General features: G+C 35.2%; 2 protein-coding genes across 3 annotated transcripts in view; both read left to right on the top strand.

Moving 5' to 3' along the window:
- Positions 1–20,265, top strand: part of LOC127522230 (protein NLRC5-like) — a 159,905-nt gene that overhangs the window by 63,977 nt on the left and 75,663 nt on the right. The window lies entirely within an intron of this gene.
- Positions 509–19,581, top strand: LOC127522243 (NLR family CARD domain-containing protein 3-like). 2 transcript variants are annotated; one of them, XM_051911999.1, is made up of 11 exons: positions 509–757; positions 6,132–6,228; positions 6,786–6,890; positions 7,428–7,532; positions 8,117–8,221; positions 8,426–8,510; positions 8,798–8,993; positions 9,099–10,929; positions 14,542–14,712; positions 15,387–15,560; positions 16,970–19,581. In XM_051911999.1, the coding sequence occupies exons 2-11, from the start codon at positions 6,206–6,208 to the stop codon at positions 17,157–17,159; spliced, it is 2,985 nt and encodes a 994-aa protein (XP_051767959.1). In that variant the 5' UTR covers positions 509–757; positions 6,132–6,205; the 3' UTR covers positions 17,160–19,581. The 2 variants fall into 2 exon arrangements, with proteins under 2 accessions (XP_051767959.1, XP_051767968.1); XM_051912008.1 differs by lacking the exon at positions 16,970–19,581 and having other exon boundaries at positions 15,387–15,564.

Genomic DNA, 20,265 nt, shown 5'->3' with positions numbered 1-20,265 from the left:
GAGTAAACATACAAACAAACAAAAAAATAATAATAAGGTTAAAACGTGTGTATGTTACATATGCCTTTTTGTTTGGTAGGAGTATTCATTTGGGTAAAGACTGCGGATTTCAGATATATCTCAGAAGAAAACAGCCTGTGCCTGTGATGTTTATTTCCCCTGTGTGTTTCTATAAATTACTGCATTTATTTTTGTGCAAGTGAGATGAGTAAAGAGCATCTGTTGCATAAATCATTGTCTGTCTGGTGTCTATAAGCAGTTTGGTCCTAATACAAAACAAAAGGATTGAATGTACATAACTAATACAAACCTCAGGATGTCAGTCATTTACAATATCCAGCATCTTAATAGTCCAGAAACATGGAATATAACAAATGCACTGCTGACATGTTAATTTAAGTGGTCTTAAACATTGGATTTGGACATATGTGGTAGAATATCCTCGCTCCAGTACAGTAGGTGGCGTTCAGCTGGTTCGAAACCCTCCTGTAAAACCCGCGAAGAAGAGGAAAACGAAAGTAACCAAATAAACCTGTTGCTCTCTGGATTTGATCCATGCGATGTTCCAGAAAACATTTACAATGATAACCAAATCTAACACTCGCGGTCATTTATGTATATTTAATCCACAATTCATCGATCAGCAAGAGATTTTGAGAACGACTCGCGCTGACAGACAACAAGAGAAGGAGGAAAAAGAGGACGTTTATATAAAATACTTATAAATTCTCTTCGTAGTGGACAAGACTTCAAGAAAGTAAGTGAGGGGGTGGGGGTGTATTTTCAATAACCCTCAATAATCAACTTATTGAGAAACGATTATTGAAAACGAATAGGTTGTTTGCACATGACGTCATTGCTGCACGCGAAATGCGGCTGGAGGGCAAGGAGTTATTTTACTATGTAGGAATCCTATCACAAGCTCAAAATTCCTATGTTTTGCGTCGTTTATGGTTGCTCAAATCTATCAAACCGAGAAACCACAATGAGCTTTTATTGTTTACGTAACTTATATCGTTTTTTAACTTTAAAAGTTGTCACCTTCTATAGCGTTTTGCGTCTGCCGATACCGAAATGAATATGAATACCTGCTTACTATTTTTGTTTTAGACTTGGTTAAATAATCACATTCTTCATGGTATCGTTTGCAGGGAAGAGAAGATATTTTATCCCATTGCATGATCATTTGGTGTTTTCACTTCAGTTTTGTAGAATTCTGTTTACAATGTTGACCTGGTTACCATGAAAACAGTGTCACGCGCTGGGCACGTGCTGCTGCTTCTTCAGCCATCATATGGTAGAAAATGTCCAAAAAAAAAAAAGTGTTCAAAAAGCAATACATACATTGAAACGGAAAGGTATCAAAGACGGTGGAATTTGAGGCTGTATGGACTGGCTGAACAGGAAGGTGAGGATGTTAAAACCCGGGTGGTTGAAATCTGCCGATCTGTCATCCCAGAAAACGAGGAGACCTGTCAACAACACATTGATGTTAGCCATAGGGTTGACAGAAAGAGCGCGGAGAAGATTCGACCAGTTATTAGCAGGTTCGTAGCCAGGTCAACAAGAGATCTCATCTGGAAGAACGCTAGAGGATCAGAATATTTACAAGTTAGGAAGCTGCGGTTTGGGGAAGACCTGACAACAAAAGATAAGGAGGCTCGTAACTATGGCCCCAAACCGACGCAGCACGCAAGGAAGGAAAAAGAGCCTTTTATGTGGGAGCTAAAGCAAAAATCGATGGAAAAGAAGTTCGAGTGTAGTGAGCAATAGCTGCTTACTACGCTTTACGTGTTTGTTAAGCGCTATATCTTTTTGAGATATTCATATTTAAGCTCCTGTATGTCGATTTGCTTATGGGAGCGCTGGACTCTAAGGTAAACTACATTTATTACGTCTCACAATTCTTTGATAGATTTCTTTAAATATACACTCGGGACTATCGATTGACCCTTTTAGTTTAGTTGCGTTGTTCTATGGCGATTGATGTTTTTTCTTCACTGCTTCTTTTTCTGTACAATGTCATTATGTTTGTATTCGTTCAATGTGAGGGGTATAAGTGACATTTTGAAAAGAAAAGCTATTTTTTTTATATCTTAAGAGATTCAAGGCCGACTTTTATTTTTTGCAAGAGACTCACGCTCTAGGATCTGACTATAAGTTCTGGAGGAATCAATGGGGAGATGATCTTTGGCTGTCATGTGGAAGCAGCAACTCTGCAGGTGTTGCGATTTTAAGAGGAATGTTTAAGGGAAAAATACTGAAAAGTAATGTACACTCATCTGGAAGATGGATAATTTTGGTAGTTGAGATAGATAATGTTATTTTAGGAAACATTTATGGTTATAATAACAAAGTTGAGAATCAATCTTTGTTGCAGAGCTTTGAAGAGGAGATTTCTGTAATGTTGTTAACATTTCCTAATGTTAATTTGGTTTTGGGTGGAGACTGGAACACCATCAGCGATCCCTTATTGGACTGCCTGCCTCCACGACCAAATTTTTTTTCTTATGTTAGTGATTTATGTTTGCATCTTAATTGTCTTGATGAATGGAGAAATAGAAATCCTGGTAAAGTTGATTTTACATGGAGTAATAAGGATGGTTCCAGAAAATCCAGAATTGATTTTTGGCTACTGTCTAAAGAATTAGTACAAAAAGTTAAGGAACTTGATATAATACCTTCCATTCTTACTGATCATAAAATGATCCATGTTATGTTTGGTTTTGATAGTTTAACTGGAAAAAGATCTGGGTTTAATTATTGGAAGTTAAATAATTCTCTCCTTGGACATGAACGATTTCAAAAGGTTGTTAAAGATATTATAAAGGATTCTTATAGTAAGGCAAATGCCTCTAAAATGTATGGGAAACACTGGGAATTTATGAAGTATTCCATAAGAAAATTTGCTATCGGGTTTGGAAAAGAAATGGCCAAGGCCAGAAGGGTTAAGGAGGATTCCATCATTAAACATATTACTCTTATATATGAAAAACATAATTTGTCTCAAATAGATAAAGACATGTTAATTAAATTACAATTAGAATTGGATCAAATATTTGAGAATAAAGCTAAAGGAGCATTTGTGAGGTCGAGGCGCAAATGGTTGGAAGGTGGTGAAAAGAGCTCAAAATATTTTTTTAATCTCGAAAAGAGAAATACTGATTTGTCCTCTTTAAAAAGAATTAGGATTGATGCTAAAATTTCAGCAGACGTGAATGAGATCTCTCAGTTTGTAACAAGTTTTTATAAAAAATTATACACAAAAGATGAAGATATTGGAGACGCAAGGACTTTTTTGGATAATATAAAAATAAATTCTACAGTAATAGATGAAGACTCAAAAAAATTTTGTGATAGGGATATAACATTGGATGAAATTCATAAAAATATTGCCAAATTGAAGAATAATAAATCACCGGGTAATGACGGTTTAACCGCCGAATTTTATAAAACCTTTCAGGAAGATCTCTCTGTGTTCCTTTTTACATGTTTTTCAGGAAATATTGGAAGCTGAGAAAATGCTGCCTACAATGAATCAGAGTTTAATAACCCTTATTCCAAAGTCGGGTAAAGATCCACTTAGTATTGAAAATTGGAGGCCTATATCATTAATTAATAATGATGCAAAATTGTTATCGACTATATTTGCAGAGAGACTAAAACTTAGTTTGGATAAAATTATTGATGACTGCCAGTCTGGTTTTAATGCGTGGCAGATATATTGGAAATAATATTCGTTTAGTTTTGGACCTAATTGATTATAATTTCTTAGTTCAGGATGAAAGTTATATATTATTCATTGATTATTATAAAGCCTTTGACTCTGTGGATCATGCATTCTTGATGAATACTCTTGGCTTTTTTGGCTTTGGTAATAATTTTATCAGAGCAATTCATACAATGTATAGCGACTGTAATACTTCTATTAAGTTACCTTTTGGAACAACTCCCAGATTTAATATTTCTAGAGGTGTAAAACAAGGAGACCCTGCAGCTCCTTTCTTATTTTTATTAGTTATGCAAGTGTTGTGTCTTCATGTTAAAAAGAACTAATTTCAGGGTATTTGTTTATTTGACAAAGAAATAAAATGTTCACAGCTAGCAGATGACACAACCATATTTTTGAGAAGTGACAGAGAAATAGATGCATCACTTAAGTGTTTAGATATGTTTTCGTCAGTCTCTGGCTTAATTATAAATATTAATAAATGTGAATTGTTCCCTTTGAAAGACATACCTGATGGTGTGGTGGAATTGTGTGGTATACCAGTTAAAAACCAAGTCTCTTATCTGGGGATCAAAATATGTAAAAATCAAAAGGAAAGAATTGATTTAAATTATATTCCATTAATTGATAAAGTACAGAAGAAACTTAATGCTTGGTTAATTAGAGATTTATCTTTGACTGGTAGAATATTGCTATCAAAGACTGAAGAGTTGTCAAGACTAACTTATACATTAATGGTTTTAGATGCTCCAAAGTCAATTATTACACAGGTTAATAAGAAAATGTATAATTTTATTTGGAAGAATAGGCCACATTACTTAAATAGAGGTATATTAAGGAATTTATTTCATCAAGGTGGTTTAAATGCTATTGACTTTGAAGTTTCTAATAATATCTTTAAAATTAAATGGATTCAGAATTGTATTAAATCTAATAACAAATTGTGGTATTATATCCCAAATTTAGTTTTTAACAAAATTGGCGGTATTGAATTTCTCCTCAATTGTAACTTTGATATTAATAAAATCCCCATTAAGCTGTCTAACTTTCATAGGCAAGCTCTGTTATCCTGGTTACTGGCGTATAAACACAATTTCTCTCCCCACAGATGTTTGATATGGAATAATAAAGATATTAAACATAAGAATAAAACACGTTTTTTTGAATATTGGTTTAGAAACAACATTTTATTGGTGACACAGCTGTTTCGCCATGATGGTCACTTACTTTCATATGGAGAATTTCTAGATAAATTCAAACTTCCTATATCTGCAAAGGATTATGCAGTTGTTTTTGATGCTATACCTTCTGGTCTCCTTCAGTTGTTGCAAGGTGCTAATGCTGTTGATTTGGATGTAACTATTGATTTTAATTTAAGGTTAGATGGTATAAGTATTGTTGATAAAAAAAAAAAAAATGCAACAATAATTTCCTTAGACAGATTTGTCATTCACTTAGGATACCCCCAGCTAAAAGCTTTTGGAATTCACGCTTCCGGGACTATTTATCATCTTTTTTTGAGTGTATTTGCACTAAATTGTTCTGGTGTGATTTTGAGGTCTTTTTTAAGGAGATCTCTGGAACTGACATTAATCTGGAGGACAAAAATATTTTATTTTTTTATGATAAGCCTTTAGAAAAGAAAATTTGTTTTGTTCTCAATTTGTTTATTATCTGTATTCACAGATTTTCTTGCTGCTGTTATTATTATTATTATTATTTTGTATTATTGTTATTCTTATTTAATTGTTTATTTTTTGTTACTTAATAAAGCATTTAAAAAAAAAAAAAAAAAATGAAGGTTTTCTCTTCCGGTTTAGGCTGTTGATTTTGTGATGCGAAATCGAATAGAAAGTATTTTTGAACCAGACATTTATAGTAGACATATAGATGAAGCCTGTTTTTTTTATTATTATTTTTTATTATTATTAAATCGAATATTTCAGTTCATGTATAATAATTATGATTAGTAGTTATACAGTATGACCATTATAATTCAGGTTACTTTTACTCTACTTTTTTCAAATGATTCTAAAATAATTATGAATTCAACCATCATTGTGAACTTGGAGTAATGTTTAAATGACAAACGATCAAACAATTAATAAAGATTGGGTAAATATGATTGTAAAATTATATTAAACTGCAATAGAGAATATAACAAATTGGGTAAATTTCTGTTCCCCAATAAATTCATATTTAGAGTCATTAATCAGTTAAACTCATTAAACAATCTGAAATTATTAAGACCATTCAGTTATTTTACACATATTGTACAATATATTAGTAACTCACTTTATTTTATTCATTGTTTTTGCTGTTGTTTCTAACTCATCATTCTTCATTATTTTCTTCAGTAACTGCCATGTTCTTCATCTCTGTAAAATCTTGTCATTTCCAGGTCCTGCTGAACGATTGATTGTTTTCTCAAACCAGTGCTGATCAGAGGAGCGAGGAAAGGACTCTCTCTCTAAGATGAGTCTCTCAGAGAAACACAGGTAAGACTGCGTCTGTTTCACACAATCATTTTAAACTCTACTGGAGTTTTTTTCCTGTGAATAACAAAACTTCAAGCATTGTTTTATATTTCTTCAATTTTGAACTTCTTAAATTAACTCTGACATTGTTTATAAAACCTGTTTGCCACTCTATAGACAATATCACAGTTAATAATTTGTTAATTTCCTTTTAGACACGACCACACTGAATTAATCCAAATACATGACTTTGGTTTTTAGATCATAAAATTATTGACAGACATTAGGAAACAACTATACACTCAATTTAATCGAAGTATGCTAACAAAACTGTGTCACACACACATTTCTGCTCTCCATTTCTGTTCATTAAAAAAAAACTTGACGTTCTCTTAAAATGTTCAAATATTTTTAACATGTTTAATCTCACTCATGTACATTAAAGAAATCATCAATAACTGTAAATTGTGTGAGTGTGTGCATTTCTGTGGAGGATTAGATAAAGACACGGATGTGTTTCAGACACAGTTGAACCTCCTTTACTAAAGTGTTTTTCTCTCTGTTCTTTGTGTCATTAGAGTAAGATCAGGATCACATGTGTCCAGCTCTGTGTCTCTGAAGAGTGACCGGTCAAAAGGTATAGGACCAAACTTCAGTGAGAAAACACCATCATCTAACAAAAGGTATTTTGTGTGTTTACATTATAGTGTTGCATTATTTATCCACATTGGTGTATGTGATTGAACTTGACTGAATAAAACAATAATTCAATTAAATTCAATTCACATTTATTTGTATAGCGCTTTTCACGATACATATCGTTTCAAAGCAGCTTCACAGGGAGTGCATGTCAGCATTACAATTTAGAGTGATCTGTTAATGTACATATATAATCACGCAGTTAGCTAACAATGTAATAATGTAGGCTATTTAATTTACAGTCACTGTTAGCAAATTAATTTAGGGTAGAAACAATGAGCTCATGGAAGTAATGAATACATGTTAACAATAATTAGGATATATAGAAATTTTTGGAATGTGCATGTTGATCCAGAGTTTGCTTCATCTGAAGTCCTTGCAAGGGTTGCGCCATCTCTTCACAGGTTTTGGTCATCTTAAGTCTTCATAAGTCACAATAAAACTCAATTCCTGGGAACCTTATGGAACTCATTCCAGTAACACAATTACATAGTGTTTTTTCAATTACTTTGTGTCATTAGTGTAAGATCAGGCACACATGTGTCCAGCTCTGTGTCTCTGAAGAGTGACCAGTCAAAAGATGATGGACCATTCTTCAGTGGGGAAAAACCATCATCTAATAAAAGGTATTTTGTGTGTTTACTTTATAGTGTTGCATTATTTGTCCACAGTGGTGTATGTGATTGAACTTGACTGAATAAAACAATAATTCAATTCAATTCAGTTCACATTTATTTGTATAGCGCTTTTCACGATACATATTGTTTCAAAGCAGCTTCATAGGGAGTGCATGTCAGCATTACAATTTAGAGTGATCTGTTTTCAGAGTTGACTGTGTCCAAATTATGTAATTTCAGAAATGTACATATATAATCACGCAGTTAGCTAACAATGTAATAATGTAGGCTATTTAATTTACAGTCACTGTTAGCAAATTAATTTAAGGTAGAAACAATGAGCTCATGGAAGTAATGAATACATGTTGACAATAATTAGGATATATAGAAATTTTTGGAATGTGCATGTTGATCCAGAGTTTGCTTCATCTGAAGTTCTTGTAAGGGTTGCGCCATCTCTTCACAGGTGTTGCTCATCTGAAGTCTTCATAAGAATTCATAAGTCACAATAAAACTCAATTCCTGGGAACCTTATGGAACTCATTCCAGTAACACAATTACATAGTGTTTTTTCAATTACTTTGTGTCATTAGTGTAAGATCAGGATCACATGTGTCCAGTTCTGTGTCTCTGAAGAGTGACCGGTCAAAAGATGATGGACCATTCTTCAGTGGGGAAAAACCATCATCTAATAAAAGGTATTTTGTGTTTCTAATTTTTGGTCACACGTTGACTGTGTTAAAAAAGTTGTATCAGTGAATATCAATCATGAAACATTTTTAGATCAAATACTTGTCATGTTTTCAAGTTATCAATTTTTCATGGCTAATGGTTTTTTTTTCTAACTTTCTGTAATATTTTGCCTAGAAAATCAGTATTTAATTTTATTTATTTGATTACAGGCTTCAATATGAGACATTAGACTCAGACGTTCAGACTCACAGGAACCACAAGAATTTCAAAGACAATCTCCTGTGGATCTTCCAGGTAGGAAAACACATTTTCATAAATGTTTAATATTTATACTGAACAAACATTATTTGTTATTGAACAAAGAAATTTAATTTAATTACCCTTGATCACTTAATTTTCTTTTTAAGCACACTTTTTTCTATTTGTGAAAAGTAACAGCTGGTTAGCATGTTAGGCATGTTAGGATTTTTTTTTTTTTAAACAGATATTATAATTATTGAATAAATAGTGTTGACCAAATGCAGATGTACAATTTGGTTTAAATTGTGTTATTCTGTCTTTTTTCTTACTTTTGTTTGTAGGATCTTGAGAGCAAAATAATCACATTTATGAAGAAAGAGCTGGAAAAGTTTAATAAAATATTACAAAATGAGAACAGAGAAAACTTAGTGAAGGACTTTAATGAGAGTAGATGCAGTATCAAAGCAGCAGCTCTTGATCTCACACTACATTACCTGAGAGAGATGAAGCAAGATGAAGCTGCTGATGATCTAGAAGGTAAGAGACTCATGACCATCTGTCAGATTGTCACTTATTAATGTAGACTGTCTATAAAGCTATAAATTAAGACTAAAACCATGTACTTTTTGTCCTTGTGTTTAGTTGAGCTGATCTTCATTCATCAGCTAAAATGTGACCTAAAGAAGAAGTATCAATGTGTGTTTGAAGGAATGGCGAAGCATGGTGACTCCACACTTCTGAATAACATCTACACAGATCTCTATATCACTCAGGGTGGCAGTGAACAGGTCAATACTGAACATGAGGTCAGACAGATTGAAGTTGCTTCCAGGCGTCATGAGTCTCAAGAGATTCAGGTTAAATGCACAAATTTGTTTGAAGCTCCTGAACAAGACGAGGAGATCCGAACTGTACTGACAAAAGGAGTCGCTGGCATTGGAAAATCAGTCTCTGTGCAAAAGTTTGTTCTGGACTGGGCTGAAGGAAAAGAAAATCAAGATATTAGTTTCATATTTCCTCTTCCATTCAGAGAGATGAACTTAAAGGAGAAAGAAAAACTAAGTTTGATGGACCTTCTAACTCATTTTTTCCCAGAGACAAAAGGACTGAACCTTACAAGAAGGAATCGATTCAAAATCCTGTTCATCTTTGATGGATTGGATGAATGTCGCCTTCCTCTGAAGTTTGATTATAATGAGACGTGGTGTGATGTATCATCACCAGCCTCTCTGGATGTTCTCCTAACGAACCTCATGAAGGGAAATCTGCTTCCTTCTGCTCTTATCTGGTTCACAACCAGACCAGCAGCTGCCAGTAAGATTCCTCCTGACTGTATCGACCGGCTGACAGAGATACGAGGATTCAGTGACGCACAAAAGGAAGAGTACTTCAAAAAAAGATTCACGGATCAGAATCAGGCCAACACAATCATTGATCATGTTAAAAAATCAAAGAGTCTCTTTATCATGTGCCACATCCCAGTCTTCTGCTGGATTTCAGCCACTGTTCTCCAGAACATTCTGGAGGAGAAAAGAAATAATGATGTGAAAAACAATCAGGCTGATGAGATCTCTAAAACACTACAGGAATCAAACACTGAAGACACTCCCAAGACTCTGACACAAATGTACACACACTTTCTCCGCTTTCAGATCCAGCAGAGCCGCCGAAAATATGATGGAGAATACAAAGCAGATGTTTCCTGGGATAAAGACACCATCCTTTCACTGGGGAAATTGGCATTTCATCAGCTGGAAAGAAACAACGTGATCTTCTATGACACAGACCTGGAAGCCTGTGGTATTGATGTCTATAAGGCATCAGTGTACTCAGGCATGTGTACCCAGATCTTTAAGGAGGAAACAGGGATCATTCTTGGTACCATGTACTGCTTTGTTCACTTGAGCATTCAAGAGTTTATTGCAGCCCTTTATGCACATCTGTTTCTAGACATCAACAAGAAAAGTGTGTTTGTTCATGAGTCTACAGAACAGGAAAACAAAAATAAATCCATGATTGATTTTCTGAAGACTGCAGTGGACAAGGCGCTCAAGAGTGACAATGGACACCTGGACCTTTTCCTTCGCTTCCTCCTTGGTCTGTCACTCCAGTCCAATCAACGACTTTTACGGGGTCTGTTGACACAGAAAGACGGCAATGACCAGAGTAACAAGGAAATAGTTCAGTACATCAAGCAGAAATTAGAAGGTAATCTGTCTGCAGAGAGATCCATCAATCTGTTCTACTGTCTGAATGAACTGAATGACCAAACTCTGGTGAAGGAGATTCAGACCCACCTTAGCAAAGGAAGTCTCTCATCTGGTGACCTTTCACCTGCCCAGTGGTCTGCTTTGGTCTTTGTGTTGTTGACATCAGAGGAAGAGCTGGAGGAGTTTGAGCTTCAGAAATTCAAGAAATCAGACGAGTGTCTCATTAGATTATCGGCAGTCATCAAAACCTCCAGAAGAGCTCTGTAAGTCAATATGTTTTGTCATGTTTTACTCTCATTTGAAAAATGCATTTATCTACATTATTCTGTAGTGATTCCCCATCATGAACATGAACTGAAAGGCCCCGATATACTTCAAGCGAAGTTCTTTTTCATTCTCTGTTTAAGGGTAAAACGAAGTTTGAAATATGTGAGCAGCGATATACTGTAATCGAACATCTGACGCCACCCACACTGCTGAGAGCGATGGTTTAATGAATATGTAAAAATGTTGCATGCTTTCCTCTCAGTAACAAAATAAACACCACAAAATTGAGAAACTAGCAAGGCTTTTTTAATAAAGCATAAGAAAAGCATTTGATCATGGCAATGTGGATATGTTTGTTTGCACAAGCTCTGCAATTCGGCATTCCATTAAAGTCAGGTTGCGTTTATATTATAAGACTTTATAAAATAGATTTCTTTAAATCAAGCTGCTTTACCGTATTAAACACGTAAAATTGTCAGTCTCTCATTTTATCAGAAGTACAACTTCGTTTTCCATTATAAAGCAGCTCTCCAGTGTTCATGTTTTCACTCACAGACGTCTGATTTCTACAGACTCGAGAGGAGAAATGAACTGGAAAAGATTTTCCGGCTGTTGTTGAGCAACCGAAGCGTGAGCTGTTAAAGCTTCACCTTCTTTTTGAAAGCGGGCCGCAAGCAGCAGCTCATTTGCATTTAAAGGGACACACAAAAAACGGCGTGTTTTTGCTCACACCCAAGTAGGGGCAAATTTGACAAGCTATAATAAATGATCTGTGGGGTATTTTGAGCTGAAACTTCACAGACACATTCTGGGGACACCAGAGACTTATATTACATTTTGTAAAAGGGGTGTTATAGGTCTGCTTTAATGGATTAGTTCACTTTCAAATGAAAATTAGCCCAAGCTTTACTCACCCTCAAGCCTGATGGGCATTTTTAAAATCGTTCTTTCACGTGGAGTAACTCGTGACTGACACATGGGATTATGTTGATCTTGGACTCCTTTCAATCGGAGCATCCACTGTAAGTAATGTTGTGCCATTTTCTACAATCTATGCATGTTTCATGAAGTTATAAACAAAAATGCCACGTGATAGCTACATTTTAGTTTTAGTTAGCATCTGTGCGCTTGTGGGGTTTTATGTGTCGTAAATGCGTGAGCAATATCACGTGATTGGCTTATTGGATTACGCTGATGTTGGACTCATTTTAATTATGAGAATCTGCATTTGTGTAAAAAAATATCCATATTTAAACAAGTTATGAAGTCAAATATCGAGCTTCCGCCAGACCACCTTCCGTATTCAACGTAAGAAGAAAGTGTAAAACTCTTGCAGTTCACAGAGCTTGCGCTATGTCCTACGCCTTCCCTATTCAATTTACGGAAAAAGTGTAATTGACACGACGCAAGTTTACACTTTCTTCGTAACTTGAATACAGAAGGCGGTCTGGTGGAAGCTAGATATTTTACATCATAACTTGTTTAAATATGGATATTTTTCTTACACAAACGCATCGCTTCACCGGAGCCGTGTGGAGTACGTTTATGATGGATGGATGTGATGGAGACACTTTCTTCAGCTCATACTCGTGACCCCTGTTCACTGCCATTATAAAGCTTGGATGCGTCACGATATTTATTAATATTTCTTCGATTATGTTTGTCAGAAAGAACAAAGTCATATACACCTAGGATGGCTTGGGGGTGAGTAAAGCTTGGGGTAATTTTCATTTGAAAGTGAACTAATCCTTTAAGTGGACTCAGCTGTAAAAAGCTAGATATTTTAACACAATTTTTTTTCATTCTTCATATTTTTCACATGCTTCATTTTACCTAGGAAATTTGTACAGGAAATACTAGTTTTTCAAGGGTATTCATATTTTAGCTCAGCCTCTTTACTGTATATATGCTGTTTATGTAAAAATAATAATGGAAAATATATTTAACCCTCTGGTGTCTGAGGCTGATTTGGGGCCCTGGAGAAGTTTTGACATGCCCTGACATTTGTGCTTTTTTTCAGTTGTTCATAAACATATTAATGGAAAAGGGGTCATTACACTGTATTCAGCACGAACTAGGCTACCATAATATGTGAGCAACATGTATGTACATGTTTGTATTTTTGAGAGAATAACTTTTATGCGTTGTTATTGAAAAAACAAAAAACTTAATTCAGTGAAATAAGGCCAAAAAACAAATATTAAATATGTGTTCACAAGACTTCTGGGTATTGGAGGTTGTAGACTAGAATTTTTGCTTCAAAATGATGTAAAAATTATCCTGCCTACTCGTTCATATAAAACAATATAGAGATTTAAATTTTGTAAGACACTTTTTGTCAAGAAACACTGTATGCATGGAGGTGTGAATCTTCATGAATAATGCTGTGATTCACACCTGAGAAGACAAAGACCTGCATAATGACCTTGTTTTATATGAACGAGTAGGCAGGATAATTTTTACATCATTTTGAAGCAAAAATTCTAGTCTACAACCTCCAATACCCAGAAGTCTTGTGAACACATATTTAATATTTGTTTTTTGGCCTTATTTCACTGAATTAAGTTTTTTGTTTTTTGACCCGCATAATGACCCGCATAATGAGCCCTTTCAGTCAGGTAGGCTCTGTGAAAAAACCCTCTGTGATCATGCTGATAACAGATTTAACGTTAATATAATGTCCACTCTTGACAGAAAACATGATTTTCGTGATTTCATGCATGCGTGTGTTATTGCACATCATGTGAAGAAAATTTTGTATAGGCCAATTATAGTTTAAATTACAGTACCAGTCAAACGATTGGATGCATTACTATTATTATGTTTTTAAAAGAAGTCTCAAGCTCATCATTCTGTATATCAAACATACAGAAAATACAGCAATACTCAGAAATAATACAGAATAATATTACAATTTAAAATAATGGTTTTCTATTTTATTAATATACTTCAAAATATAATGTATTTCTGTGATGCAAAGCGTCTGAACATTCATGTTACCTCTATGGCATTTCATATAAGCCTTTAGCTTAAAAGCATGCACATTTGGAGAAATATTGATGGATTCTCATATGTTTATGTCAATTTTCCGAATTAGTGGATAATGAGCTGACTCACGGACGTCTGACATGTCTCTCTTTTCATACAGATTACATAAACAGAGAATTTTTGTTTTTGATTTGACTTACATGATTTAAAACCTGACATTTCAACGTTTCTTTAGACATAAGTCTCATTTTTGTGTCATTAGTATTCACTAAGTTACAGTTCATTTTCTGAGAACTGTCAGATTGGACTTCGTTCAGAGGGAGACGACAGATCACACATCATGTTAGTTTTCTTTATTTTACAAAAAAGCACAACATTTTGTTTTTACTCTGAGTGTACACAAATAAAAGAACACATTCTATAGTTTCAATTGATATATTACTTATGTCTCTATGACAAAAAATGACGGAGTATTTTAAGTCTGTTTTGCTGCAATGTGAAAAAAAATCCTGCAAAACGCGCCGACGCGTTTCCCGACTCCAGAGTGTTAATATTTGTATGTAGAAAATGTATTGCATGTGTTACATCTAATTCTGTGATGTGATTTATTTCTCTTGTAGGTTAAATGACTGTAACTTAACAGACAAAAGCTGTTCAGCTCTGGCTGCAGTTCTTGGATCAGATACCAATCTGAAAGAGCTGAACATGAACAATAATAATCTGCATGATTCAGGAGTGAAGCTTCTCTGCACTGGACTGAAGAATTTAAACTGTAAATTGGAGATACTGAGGTAAGTTGAGCCACAGGAGTCACATGACAAGAGTGAGGTGTGATGACTGACAGGATGTTGCCAGAGGCAAAAGCGCAAGAGAACTTTTGTTAATAAACGTTGCATTTCTTTGTTTAATATAAGTGAGTTTGTCTTTGTTTTATTGTTGTGTTTTTCATAAAAAAAAAAAAAAAAAAAGATAATGAATTACGAACTAAGCATTCGTTTTAAAATCCAAAGATTTTTTATTTATTTGTTACAATGTGGGTATACCATATCATCCGTCTTATTCATTTTGGTAACAAATGTCCAATGTTTAAAAAGCGAATTTGTCATTGTACTATTTTATTTTTGATGTGTTTTCATTAATAATAATGATCCACAAACTAGGCATTCATTTTAAATTAAGGGGAAAATACAAATACCTTTTATTTATTTGTAACAATGCGAGTATACTATGTCATCAGTCCTATTTGTTTTGTTGATAAAGGTTTGATGTTTAATATAAGCGAGTTTATCATTGTACTATTTTATCGTTGTTGTGTTTCTTCATTAAGAGTAATCTCCATATTCAGTTGTAAGTTTCTGCAACTTTCAATACATTCATACAAAGAACAAAATAAAATTCTCTCTGAGGATTTGTGTTGTTCAGGTTTAACTGATTAATCAGCTGAATGTTTTCATTCCTGTTCTAGACTCTCTAACTGCAGTGTAACAGAAGAAGGTTATAAAGCTCTGGCTTCAGCTCTGAGATCAAACCCTTCACACCTGATAGAGCTGGATCTCACAGGAAATGATCCTGGACAATCAGGAGTGAAGGAGCTCAGTGATTTACTACAGGATCCAAACTGTCAACTGAAGACACTGAGGTGAGACGGGATGAAATAATGAACATAATTAACAAAATATGCAGGCTAAATATTCATAACAAATATATAATTTTAGTCATACAATAAGTTGGACAGTTTGTTGTATCAAAATGATCAAGATCAGATTCAGCAGCTACAGGTCAAATAGACATTATGGGTCAGTATATGTGCTATTCTGGAGTATGGTATACCTTGACAATTAACATGCACAATTTTGTTTTTGTGCACACTTCTCATTAAAAATTCTAGAAAATCTTTCAGTCAAATGGTTTACTGAACAGAATTGTTTTCCATCAAGTCCAGATTCACTGTATCTCTCCACAGCAGGTCTATGGCTACGTTCAGACTGTCAGTCCAAATCCGATTATTTGTGTATCTGATTGGAATCTGATCTAAAATTATTGACGTCCACATTGTATATCGCAACTGTTCAGATCTGATTTGTGTGTCCATGCCGCTCTGTCGTTTTCTGAAATATCTACATTGGTTTCTATGGCAATGATTTTGCTTTGGTAGGCATATGCCAAAAACAACAACAACCGCAGGATGGAGGGATTTGTAATACAGATGTTGTCTTATTTACAACATGACATTGTGTAGCCGCCACGCACTGGACTACTGCGTCTTCTGAGGCAGCGGCAGAAACGTTGGAGGCGGGTATGTGCGGCTTTATTCTGCGCTGTCATCTCTGTCAGTTTCAAAACATGTCTCCGTTATATTGTTATTCTGCTCATCCAACACTTTGCAACAACACAACCTTGTTTCTGCTGCGACTTTCAGTATATTTCCTATAACAATGTCTGACGTTTACATTTTACGTGGCGTGAGAAAGTCACATAAACCACACAAATTCTGATCAGAGCGGTCAGACTGAAACAGATTTCCAGAAATGCGATTTGAAAAGGTTTTTTAAACCACATATGAATGTCGTTCGAAATGGATTTGTAAAAATCGCATTTCATGTGATTTTTGGCCATTCAGATTTGCTGAATCTGATCGGATTTCAATCAGATATGCACAAAAATCGGATTGGACTGACAGTTTGAACGAGGCTTATGAGTCTCAAGCCTAAAAGCCAGAAAGATCTTGAGGCCTTAATTTCACACTCTGTATTCATACTGAAAATCATGATCTAATGAACTTTTGACCTTCTGCTCTGTGGGACATTTCTGTTCTTATGAGTTTGCTTTAGAACTGAGTATCTCTCTTTTTTAAAAATCTCTGACTATTAGACTTTGTTTTCAAGTATTTGTATGTTTATTTGTATATTTAAATGTTCAAAGAAAATTGTTACATCTAAATAACTAACTAGAGCTTGTCTATAGAACAATAAATACGTTTATTATCTTATCAATCATTTTTGTAATGCAACAGACATTTAGCTGAGAACTGAACTGACTCTTCTGGAGGTTTTTGAGTGCTGCTGCAGATGAAGCCTGTCAGTATGTAAAGAGAGTTGTGGGTAAAAACCGGTTACTCCTGAGAGAGCTGAATCTGAGTTATCATGCACTAGGAGACACACAAGTGAATCCGATCACTGCTCTACTGCAGGATAAAAACTGCCATTTATTTAAAATATTACATTACTTTCAATGGTAATGTTGCTGTAGTTGATGATAATTTTTCCTCAGTTATTTGTTCAGTTATGTTTCTCAGGGTCACACAGAGCCACAACAATGTAAAGAAATACAATTAAACAGGAAATTGAAAACACACAATTAAATCATGGCATCAAGCTTTAAATATTTGACTAAGTAAGACAGTTTTAGCATGGGTCAATAATTATTTCAGTAACTGTAGAGGGAGAACAATGGTTTTCTTCCAGAGCTTAGAAAACTCTTCAAATAATTAAAAAAACAAAAATAAAATGTGAATTAGGTGCATTTTCATCAAGTTGGTCAAGCGGATGGCGGTGGTATTGTCAAGTCAAGTCACCTTTATTTATATAGCGCTTTTTACAATGTAGATTGTGTCAAAGCAGCTTTACATTGATAACTGGTACATTGTTTGGCTGCACAGCAGCTCTTAAAGAATAGTGTCAATGCAGGCAGATCAAAGCACTGTTGAATATCAAATGTCAAGTCAAATGTCAAGTGTCCCCAACTAAGCAAGCCAGAGGCGACAGCGGCAAGGAACCCAAACTCCATCAGGTGACATTAGGTGGCAGACAAGTGGCAAATTGGTGTTAAAATGGAGAAAAAAAACCTTGGGAGAAACCAGGCTTAGTCGGGGTGCCAGTTCTCCTCTGGCCAACAGTGCTTTGTTACAATTCAGGTTGCTATCATAAGTCCAATAGGATCGCAACATTAAAAGTATTTATTTCAGTTCCATCCAATTGAGGATCGTATTGAGGATCACGCCGGTATGGACGGTTGTTGAGGAACTGTGTCGTGGCTGTCGTGTCGATGAGGCCCTCACAGTGGATGATCTAGTTGACTCAATCTCTGCTGATACGTCAGGGCTGCGTTGTGGTCGTGTCAAGGTGCAGGTCCTTGGTCTCACCTGGATACGGCCCGGATCCGGTTGACTACGGTGAACCTCGGGATAAACAGAAAGACTAATATTAGCGTAGATGCCATTCTTCTTCTGATGTAACGAGTACATCAGGTGTTATAGGAAGTGTTCCCAGTTCCGGCTGTCCTAATTTATGCAGCCTAATAATCCTTTAACGGATTTGAAAATATAAATTGGTAATGTGTGTATGTGTATGCCAAGTTAAAGAGATGCGTTTTTAGTCTAGATTTAAACTGACAGAGTGTGTCTGCTTCCCGAACAATGCTAGGAAGATTGTTCCAGAGTTTAGGTGCCAAATAGGAGAAGGATCTACCATCTGCAGTTGATTTTGATATTCTAGGTATTATCAGCTGGCCTGAATTCTGAGATCGCAATAGACGTGAAGGACTATAATGAATTAGGAGCTCGCTCAGGTACTGGGGAGCTAAACCATTTAGTGCTTTGTAAGTAATTAGCAAGATTTTAAAATCTATACGATGTTTAACAGGAAGCCAATGCAGTGTTGACAGAACTGGGCTAATATGGTCATACTTCCTGGTTCTAGTAAGAACTCTAGCTGCTGCATTTTGTACGAGCTGTAGTTTATTTATCAGGCGAGCAGAACAACCACCCAGTAGAGCATTACAGTAATCTAGCCTTGAGGTCATGAACACATGAACTAACTGTTCTGCATTTTTCATTGAGAGCATATGTCGTAGTTTAGATATATTTTTAAGATGGAAGAATGCGGTTTTACAGATGCTAGTAACATGGCCTTCAAATGAAAGATTGGTATCAAAGAGCACACCCAGGTTCCTAACTGACGACGAAGACTTAACAGAGCAGCCATCAAGTGTTAGACAATATTCTAGGTTATTACGTGAAGAAGTTTTTGGTCCAAAAATTAGAATCTCTGTTTTTTCTGAATTTAGTAGTAGGAAATTACTGGTCATCCAATTTTTTTATATCAGCTATGCATTCCGTTAATTTTGTGAATTGGTAAGTTTCGTCAGGGCGCGAAGAAATATAGAGCTGAGTATCATCAGCGTAACAGTGAAAACTAACGCCATGCTTCCTAATGATATCTCCCAAGGGTAGCATGTACAGAGTGAACAGCAACGGTCCTAGTACTGAGCCTTGTGGTACTCCATATTGAACTTGTGATCGATATGACATGTCTTCGTTTACTACTACAAACTGATAACGGTCAGATAAGTATGATTTGAACCATGACAATGCAATTCCACTAATGCCAACATAATTTTCGAGTCTATTTAAAAGAATATTGTGATCAATAGTGTCAAATGCTGCACTAAGATCCAGTAACACTAATAGAGAGATACAACCACGATCTGATGATAAAAGCAAATCATCTGTAACTCTAATGAGAGCAGTCTCAGTACTATGGTACGGTCTAAATCCTGACTGGAAATCCTCACAGATACCATTTCTTTCTAAAAAGGAACATAGTTGTGATGATACTGCCTTTTCTAGTATTTTTGACAGAAAAGTGAGATTTGAGATCGGCCTGTAATTGACTAATTCTCTAGGATCAAGTTGTGTTTTTTTTAATAAGAGGTTTAATAATAGCCAGCTTAAAAGTTTTTGGTATGTATCCTAATGATAAGGATGAATTGACAATATTGAGAAGAGGATCTATGACCTCTGGAAGCATTTCTTTCAATAGCTTAGTCGGTATAGGGTCTAACATACATGTTGTTGATTTTGATGATTTAACAAGTTTAGACAATTCTTCCTCTCCTAAAGCAGTAAATGAATTGAATTTTTCCTCAGGGACACTACAATGCACTATCTGACACGATACTGTAGTAGACGGTTGCATGGTTATTTTTTCTCTAATATTATCAATCTTGCAAGTAAAGAAGTTCATAAAGTCATTACTGCTGTGCTCTTTGGAAACATCAGAAGTTGAAGCTTTATTTCTTGTTAATTTAGCCACTGTATCAAATAAATACCTAGGGTTGTGCTTATTTTCTTCTAAGAGTTTTGAAAAATAGGCAGATCTAGCAGATTTTAAGGCCTTTCTGTACTCAATCATTCTCTCTCTCCACGAAATACGAAATACTTCTAGTTTTGATTTCTTCCAGCTGCGCTCCATTTTTCTGGCTGCTAGCTTTAGGGCCCGAGTGTGCTCATTGTACCATGGCATTGGATTAATTTCCTTAATCTTTTTTAAACGCAAAGGAGCAAC

The sequence above is a fragment of the Ctenopharyngodon idella genome, chromosome 2 (genome assembly GCF_019924925.1).
Source record: "Ctenopharyngodon idella isolate HZGC_01 chromosome 2, HZGC01, whole genome shotgun sequence".
NCBI classification, from domain to species: domain Eukaryota; kingdom Metazoa; phylum Chordata; class Actinopteri; order Cypriniformes; family Xenocyprididae; genus Ctenopharyngodon; species Ctenopharyngodon idella.
Note: the sequence above shows the minus strand (reverse complement) of the source record. Positions and strands in the feature narration are given on the sequence as shown.

Bases quoted from the DNA above. Each gene is read 5' to 3' on its own strand.
- LOC127522243 (XM_051911999.1), top strand. From the start codon at position 6,206: ATGAGTCTCTCAGAGAAACACAG. The intron at 6,229-6,785 runs GTAAGACTGCGT...TTGTGTCATTAG, and splicing joins AGTCTCTCAGAGAAACACAG to AGTAAGATCAGGATCACATG. The intron at 8,222-8,425 runs GTATTTTGTGTT...ATTTGATTACAG, and splicing joins AAACCATCATCTAATAAAAG to GCTTCAATATGAGACATTAG.